The sequence below is a fragment of the Piliocolobus tephrosceles genome, chromosome 2 (assembly GCF_002776525.5).
Source record: "Piliocolobus tephrosceles isolate RC106 chromosome 2, ASM277652v3, whole genome shotgun sequence".
NCBI lineage: Eukaryota > Metazoa > Chordata > Mammalia > Primates > Cercopithecidae > Piliocolobus > Piliocolobus tephrosceles.
Window position 1 is genome coordinate 94,425,125 of NC_045435.1, and position 8,878 is coordinate 94,434,002.

At 47.7% G+C, this 8,878-nt stretch overlaps 1 protein-coding gene across 1 annotated transcript; it reads left to right on the forward strand.

Moving 5' to 3' along the window:
• The first annotated feature begins 381 nt into the window (after window positions 1–381).
• Window positions 382–8,583, forward strand: CCK (cholecystokinin). Its single transcript, XM_023231641.2, has 5 exons — window positions 382–885; window positions 1,132–1,300; window positions 1,661–1,871; window positions 2,925–3,140; window positions 8,176–8,583. Exons 4-5 carry the CDS (start codon window positions 2,927–2,929, stop codon window positions 8,307–8,309), a joined length of 348 nt encoding a protein of 115 aa, XP_023087409.1. The 5' UTR covers window positions 382–885; window positions 1,132–1,300; window positions 1,661–1,871; window positions 2,925–2,926; the 3' UTR covers window positions 8,310–8,583.
• Window positions 8,584–8,878: the final 295 nt, after the last annotated feature.

Genomic DNA, 8,878 nt, shown 5'->3' on the forward strand with positions numbered 1-8,878 from the left:
AGGAAGGAAGGAAGGAAGGAAGGAAGAAAAGAAAGAAGGAATTAATTCGGATTATTGAGCCCTTCCTCAAGCCTGCTGAATTAGAAGTTCTGGGGATATTTTGATAACAAGTTTATGTTTTCAGATATGTCTTGCCACAGTCACAAGTAAGACTAGTTTTCCCAACTGAACTACACAAACCTTAGCAGGCTAGTGGGTAAACCACTGGAAATTATTTAATCAGCTCTTTCAAACATATTGCCCATAGGTTGCAGAAACGCAGCTGCCTCTCAGGATTAGAAAGTGGAGCAGCAACCGGAGGGGTCTCCGGGCCCCCCCACCACCTCCCCTACTCCCGCCTCACCTACTCAACCCCCACACTGTCGTCGCCACAGTCCCTCCATTCCAGAGGGAATTCCAGAGCTGAATACGGATTCCAATTTTAAAATAAGCGCTTCTAAATCTTTCTCCTTCCATCTAAGACGAATGAGGGAAAGAAAGGGAGAGTAGTTGAGGTCCCAAGGTTCAGGGATGCCTGGTGATCTCCAGGTCCCGGGCTGGGCTGCCTCGGTGCACGGAGAGGGCGAGGGGCGCATTGTGGAGCCTTGGCAAGCGCTGCTCTTCCTCGCCCCTCGGTTTGCGGTCTGTGAAATCGGGTTCGCAGTGCCTTTGCGGGGACGCCGCGAACTCAAGCACCAGCAAGCCGATTGGAACTCAAAGGGCTTCAGGGTGTAGACGACCACTGCGCACTGAGGGACTACGGGTCGGCCCGCTCCGGAGCCAGGAAAGTAACCTCGCGCAGGGAAAGGCGCACTGCAGCCTTGGTGCCTCCCTTCCCTCCACCGGACGGGTGAGTGACGACGGGCGAGGTTCTCATCTCCAGGCTGCGCAGCTGAGTCCTGACAGGTACGGTCCTAGGGGTGTGAGTGTGTGGGCCCTCAGGAAAGGTGGGAGGGGCGAATGCCGTGGTCTACCCGAGCTTGCAGGGGTGCGGTGGGCAAGTTCCCCAGGACCCTCGCTGGCGCCGCTTGTCAGCAGCTGGGAACAGTGGGCGCCGCGGGTGGCGGTAGGTTGGCCCGGGAAGGAAACACATCGCTTTCCCAAACCGGATTCCCCTGAGCAAAGCCAGATGGTGTCATCCCCATTTTACAGCTGCGTAAAGAGAGGCCCAGGACACCAACAGCCAGCTGTGGCCGGAGCCCTTTCACTGACCCGGAACACTAGCTCTCAGAAACCTGGAGAACTGCGAGGGCTTTTAATGCGGCTGAGAAGAAAGTAAAGACCCCGACTCCTCCTCTGTCCTTCGAAAGAGCCCACACAAGTATGAAGACCAGCGCCTCGGACGCTCCGGGGTAGGGGGGCCCACGCCCCATCCCTCTCAGAATCACGCCTTACTGACGCTCAGTCCCGCCCAGTGTCCACCCCCCACCCCCGCCCCAGTTTCCTTTCTGGACCCTCCCGTCCCCAAAGCGAACTAAGCTAGCGGCAGCTTCTCCATCCCGGGGAAGACTCCAAACTCGTAGGTTTCCCACCTTGGAGAGCACTGCTCTGGAACGCGCAGGGGAGCCGCAGCTGGAAAGGGTTGGGCGAAAGCTTCTGGGACCCAGAGGGGCGCAGACACCCGGCCCAGCCTGGGAGGGGTTAAATCCGCCCCACTGGATCACCTCCCCCTCTCCCCCAGGAGCCACTTCAACCGGTTGTCGCCCCAGTGGCCACCCTCTGAGCACGTGTTGCTGCCAGTCTGCGTCAGCGCTGAGTAAATACAGGACTGGACGCCGCCGCCGGGCGGGGCTATTTAAGAGGCAGCCGCCCTCTGGTCCTCCCTGAACTTGGCTCAGCTGCCGGGCTGCTCGGGTTGGAAACGCCAAGCCAGCTGCGTTCTAATCCAAAAGGTAGGTCCCTCGGTTCGTCAGCGGGGGATCCAAGTGTCGTGTGTCTTTGAAGAATGCTGTCCTCCGCTTTGTGCCCATTTCCATTTTGCTTTTCTATTTTCTGTCTTTCCTCCGAGAGCTCGAAAGACGTTTCTTGAAGTCAGAAACAACGGCTCCGGGTCTAAAAGTGAGGTCTGGGTAGGTAGAGCTGCTTTAGAGCCTTTCACGCGCCGGCATCATTAAAGGATGAACTACCCATTCGCTAAGATTCGCATGCAGATTGAGATTTGCTAGCTGTTACACACCGGTGCTGGGGACTTTGCAATCTTTTCTAATAAAATACCAGAGGGTTTTAAGATTTAAATTCATTTTCTAAATACTGCAGAAAATTTCGAGGCTTTACGGATAGAAATGTGAGGGTGTTTTATCCACTAACGATCTAAAATGCACGGGGCTTTGGAAGCCTGAGTGCTGGGCACATATTTCTGATTTTAAAACCTGCCTATGTTTTGCGTAGTGACTTATTGCCATTTCCCGCCTACACTTTGAGAAAACTTTATAAATACGGCTTTATTTATTGCTCCTACATTTTAAACTGTGCTTCTCTTTTTCGTCATTTACTGTATTTCCATATTGAAAGCTTGTTAGCTGTCTGGAAAGGTGCTTTCCCCAGGGTTCTCATTTCTCCCACGGAGTCTTCCCTTTAGGATATTTTTTTCCACACTATTTTTAATCTCGTGGGGTTTTATTTTTCTTCTTTCAGTTAGAAGAGAGGCACTCTGCAAACACTTCCTCAAACTTTAGGAAAGCAGAAAACATTCCTTCTGCTCAACACGGCAGAAAACGGTCTCTGTCTGCCCCTCGGCACTGGGTGTGGAGTTCCCAAAGACCTGCCGTGTGCGCCTGGGAGCGCGCGCCATGGCACTCGGCTTGAGCCCTCGTGCTTGCGGCGGCCTGGGGAGTCTGGAACACCTGTGTTTGTCCTAAGCCGGTTTCTGGGTGCCCTGCCCGCCGCAGGAGCTCTCGGATGCCTAGCCTTTCCGTTAACGCCCCCTCCTCCTTTGCTCCCTACAGCCATGAACAGCTGCGTGGGCCTGTGCGTACTGATGGCGGTTCTGGCGGCTGGCGTCCTGACGCAGCCGGTGCCTCCCGCAGAGCCCGCGAGCTCCGGACTGCAGCGGGCAGAGGAGGCGCCCCGTAGGCAGCTGAGAGCAGTGCAGAGGACGGACGGGGAGTCCCGAGCGCACCTGGGCGCGCTGCTGGCAAGATACATCCAGCAGGCCAGGAAAGGTAAGAATGCTGCCTCCCCATCCCTCACTTCTGCCCTTGTTCCCAGGCTCTGGATGCTGACCCTTTTCTCTAGCGCCGGACCGATGAAGATGACCTCTCTCGGTAGGAAACAAGCAACATGGTTTCTGGCCGTCCTTTGTAGCAATCTGAGAAGGGGTATGGAGACTTAATTTATAAGTAAGGGGAACCTTCTTGAAAAACTTTCTTTGAACTAATTTTTAGCAGTGTTGCTGATTAAGTTCAACACCATTTTACCAAGCCATTAAAAGATAATTACTGAACCCTAGGAAAGGGTTCCTAGATACACTAAATACCCTCTAGTAAAAACGCAAAGAAACTGGGAGCCACCCAGATACCAACCCTTGGAAATCCTCTAGCAGGAAGGCATCAATGCTGAGAATGCCTGAGATCTGGCTACAACAGTTTAAAAAAGCAGTGGCAATGTGTCCATCTCCACCAAACCATGTAACAGAAGGAAAGAATCAGCAGCAGTTTTGTGTTCTCCTTGCAATGACTTACACATGATTACCCTACAAGAGAGGTATTTTTTACTTACTGTCGCAGAGATGGTCACAGTTATGGCAAGAGCTGAGCAAGTCATTTTTCTCAGCATCAAAGTCTTTCTCCAGGAATAAGGTGATTCAGCAGCTCACTAGCTGAGTGGCATGCAGGCAGTCCTGACCTGAGGCTAGCTTTCCCCTAAGCTCCTTCCAATTCTTTGTGTGATTCAGAGGGAGGCCCATTCATCTCTTGTGACCCATAGGAATCATGCTTTGGATTGCCGCAGCTTTTTTCTGCCAACTTTATCCCCAGTGACACTAATAATGAACACTGGCTGTGGAGCAGTGTGCTGAACAGTACAAACACAGCTGGACATTAAAATAATTCAGCAGGCCAGGAACAGTGGCTCACGCTTGTAATCCCAGCACTTTGGGAGGCCAAAGCAGGTGGATCACATGAGATCAGGAGTTCGAGACCAGCCTGACCAACATGATGAAACCCCATCTCTATTAAAAATAAAAAATTAGCTGGGTATGATGGCACATGTTTGCAATCCCAGCTACATGGGAGGCTGAGGCAGGAGAGTAGCTTGAACCCAGGAGGTGGAGGTTGCAGTGAGCCGAGATTGCACCATTGCACTCTTACCCAACAGGTGTTCCAGGGTCTAGATTTGAACCTTAACCCCTGGCTTGACCAGAAAGGGATAAGACAAAGAGCTTTGGCTCTGCAGAGTTCTCCTGTGGGCTCACATGAAGGGAAGACTGGAACTCTTTGACCCAGAGGCTTCAGAAGGAAAGTACAAATCAGTGATTTGTTGTATTTCTTCCTGTCTTTGGGAAATTGCCCCACCCACCACCTTCTGTTTTGCTTTCCTACTAATTAAATTGAAGAAGATAGAAATACTTATCAGATGGAGAGAGAAAGTCTGGAAGCTTTTGAGTTCCTGCTGATTTTCTGCCTGAAAATAATTTAGTATCTGTCCCCAGATACAGGCTGAATTTCAGCCAGACAAGTCTGAAATATCCTAGGCTTTTCATTGATCTGTGGATCTGGAACTCCCCTCCCCCAATTTGGGAAAGACCCTGTTTTTCTTCTACATAGGCTGAGGATATCTGCAAAAAGGCCTGAAATGTGCTGAATTGACACTTGGTTCCAAAATTGTTCTAGAAAAAAAAAAACAACAACTCATTACCACATTGTTTCCTAGAATCAATACTAGACAATGGCTCTTAAAGCATAAATCTTAGCTGGAAAGTTCTTTCTAGTCCTTCTTCTCAGCCCCCCTCTCCCTTTGCCTTCAGCCAATTGTGCCAAACAAACCCAGGAGAAAATAGCAATCACTTGGAAATTTAGATGCCAACACCTAGGATCAACACTAGCTAAAAAATAACCAAACTCTTCTATGTGACAAATATGAACTAGGAATAAATACTTACACATATAGAAACTGTACAGTTTCTTTGAATATTTTACATATTTCAAAATCATATCAGATTTTTGCTCCACTATAGTATATATTATGCTTAAATGTCCTAAACAAGACAATGCATTCTTTGAGCAGTGCTTAAGAGTTTATCATTAGGAAATATCTGCAGCACTTTCAATGGTCCAAGAAGAAACAATTCTATTGGAGGGCAGTGGGTAAAGATACCTAGAGGCATTTAGTGTACACCTCCCCCACGCCCAGCAAAGCTTCAATGCTACATCTATATTGTCTCTGTCAGTACAACAGCCCTGCACAGTGAGTATTATTATACCCATTTTGCCAGCGTGGAAGCTGGGGCTCTAGAAGCCTGAGTAACCTACATGTTGTTCCGTATCTACGCAACAGCAGGGCTGAGACTCTGTCTAGTCCTGCTCCTCCCAGGAGGGCCTGGAAGCCGTTCAGCTTCCTAGCTGTACTGCCTATTCCACATTTTAAAGTTTAAAAGAGCTAAACCCTTCAGTAGTAGCAAGAGCTCAGAATGTCACTGTTCTCTCAGCACCAAAGCCTTTTTCCACAAATAAGGTGATTCAGCAGCTCACTAGCTGAGTGACATGCAGACAGTCCTGTCCTGAGGCTCGCTTTCCCCTAAGCCCCTTCAAATTCTTTGTGTGATTCAGAGGGAGGCCTGTCCATCTCTTGTGGCCCGTAGGAATCAGGCTTTGATCAATTCCATATATCAGATGTAAGCCTCTACTCTATGTCAGCACTGGGAAAGTGAGTGAGGACCCTGGTAAATACACATGACGTGAGGACAGAACTGTACGTGGAACAGGGAAGTCAGGGTGTGTGATAAATGCAGCTTCCATGACTGAACATGGTGCCCCCACCGTTAACTGAGGCTGCTTGCTCGTATTGAAGCTGTCACTTCGCTTCCATTAGATGGAAATTTGGGTGTGCCCAGGCCTCAGTGGGCACTCATCATCACAGCAGGCAGGAGGATGGGTCACGTTTCCACGTGACTGTGTACAGGTAACTGGGTCTATAGGTTTTCCTGAATTCAAGGACTAATATTTCACCTGAACAATGAACAATTAAATAGCAGGGGCTATTTTTCTTCTACGTAGGCTGAGGATATCTGCAAAAAGGCTTGAAATGTGCTGAATTGACCCTTGGTTCCAAAACAGGGAAGGGTTGCGGTTGGGGAGAGAAAGGGTGGGGACGTTGTTCTGTGTTGTTTCTGTTTTTAATTAAACTTGCTTAATTTTATTACCCTGGGTAACTGCCTTTGCATTTTCATTTATCAATAAATAAGCCATAGTCTGACTCTACTCAGCCTACGGGCAGGAGCTAGCAAGGGCAGCCTCATGCAGAAGGGATATAGACCAGCCTCACAGGAGGTGGGGGCACAGTGGCCCCCAACACAGTGGGAACCATTGAGTGGTCCTCCACTCCTCTACCCTTGAATTGGTCTAGGCTTTGTTCACTGAGGTCCCTGAAGAACCTTTCTTAAGACTGAGCTTGCACACGAGAAGGTGTCCTACTGATTTCGTACTCCAGGAGGCTACTGTCTATGAACTTTGAGCTAGGACTATGTCTCATGCCTCCAAATAAACTGCCCCTTCATGTCCCTGCTCACTCAGTGTGAGCTGTACAAAAGGATCACACTGTTCCTGAAGACTTAACTTCCATCCCAACGGGACCATTTCAGGTTCAGTTACTGCATTTTGGTCAAAATGGCTGATTTAAATCATCTTTGTTATCACCTCTCTCCCGCCCTTCTTTGAGTATTACTGAGGTGCCAAGATTTTAATCTGACAGTCTTTTTCTGAATATCATTTTTAATTGATATTGATTTATCATTGAAAATAAAATGATCATCAATTCAAAACACTTACTGATAAATGAAAAAAACTTTCTGAATATAACTTTCAAATTCATATTTTTAAAAGAGTATTTATATAGCAAAGGGGCTTTATTTATTTTTTTCTTTATTATACTTTAAGTTCTGGGATACATATGCAGAACATGCAGGTTTGTTACATAAGTATACCTGTGCCATGGTGGTTTGCTGCACCCATCAACCCATCATCTACATTAGGTATTTCTCCTAATGCTATCCCTCCCCTAACCCCCCACCCCCCAATAGGCCCTGGTGTGTGATGTTCCCCTCCCTGCATCCATGTATTCTCATTGTTCAACTTCCACTTATGAGTGAGAACATGTGGTGTTTGGTTTTCTGTTCCTGTGTTAGATTGCTGAGAATGATGGTTTCCAACTTTATCCACATCCTGCAAAGGACATGAATGCATCCTTTTTATGGCTGCATAGTACTCCGTGGTGTAAATTGCCACATTTTCTTTATCCAGTCTATCATTGATGGGCATTTGATTGGTTCCAAGTCCTTGCTATTGTGAATAGTGCTGCAGTAAACATATGTGTGCATGTGTCTTTATAGCAGAATGGTTTACAATCCTTTGGGTATATACCCAGTAATGGGATGGCTGGGTCAAATGGTATTTCTGGTTCTATATCCTTGAGGAATTGCCACACTGTCTTCCACAATGGTTGAACTAACTTACACTCCCACCAACGATTTTATTTTTTTAACCATTCCAACATCAAGATATTATAATTCTGCTACCTTAATAACAAGAGCTCTCCAGGAGTCAGGAATGTTGATGGATATTAAGGGATGAATTTAGGAATAAATAAGTACTGGAAAAATCTTTGGTTGGTTTCTGCTGAGGCCATCTACAAAAGGAAAACACTCACCTACCAAAAGAAAGCAAAAGGTAGGGAGACTAAGGAAAATCTAGGCAAGTCCCCAGCCTGAAAGGCTGGAGAAAATGAATCCACCTAAATACTTGCAGAACGCAAAGCACACCCCTAACTTGTAAATATTGTTCTGTCTCCAGTTACACAGACATTGGTCCTTCTCCTCTCTTAGATTTTGGTCCATCAATTCCACTACTTTGACAGCTCTTTGATACTTTTAAGGTGGTGTCTATTATATTGTGTCTGGCTTTTTCCATTGCTATCCTTCACAAATTGAACTAGAGATGCTTTTAGATGTAATGTCCCTGTTTCCTTCCTCCCTGTCCTTTGTAGCTCCTTCTGGACGAATGTCCATCATTAAGAACCTGCAGAACCTGGACCCCAGCCACAGGATAAGTGACCGGGACTACATGGGCTGGATGGATTTTGGCCGTCGCAGTGCCGAGGAGTATGAGTACCCCTCCTAGAGGACCCAGCCTCCATCGGCCCAACGAGAAGCAACCTCCCAACCCAGAGGAGGCAGAATAAGAAAACAATCCCACCATATCTCATTGTCTGTGGAGTTTGACGTTGTATGTATCTATTTATTAAGTTCTCAATGTGAAAAATGTGTCTGTAAAAATTGTCCAGTGCAACCACACATCTCACCAGAATTGTACAAATGGAAGACAAAATGTTTTCTTCATCTGTGACTCCTGGTCTGAAAATGTTGTTATGCGATTAAAGTGATTTCATTCTGCCCTGTCATTCCCTGCGTCTACTGAGGGCAAAGGGCTCCATTTCATCCTTAGAACATGCAAGGAGGGAAGCCTGATAGATGCTATCCCAGGACAAATCCTTGTAGTAGATGTCCCCAGAAAGGGCTTGGGAAATGCAGCTTAGGCCTGCAGCTAACTTTGCTACAGGCCAGCTGGACAGTGAAAGGGTATCTGTGGGCAACTCCAGAGCCCAGCCTTGGCCACCCTGATCCCCGATCTTATTTGCCAATCCTACTCCCACCAGCGTTTCCTTGGGGTTCTCTTGGCCTTTCGACAAG

Coding starts and splice junctions, on each gene's coding strand:
- CCK (XM_023231641.2), top strand. CDS start 2,927: ATGAACAGCTGCGTGGGCCTGTGCGTACTGATGGCGGTTCTGGCGGCT. Junction 3,141..8,175: donor CATCCAGCAGGCCAGGAAAG/GTAAGAATGCTG, acceptor TGTCCTTTGTAG/CTCCTTCTGGACGAATGTCC.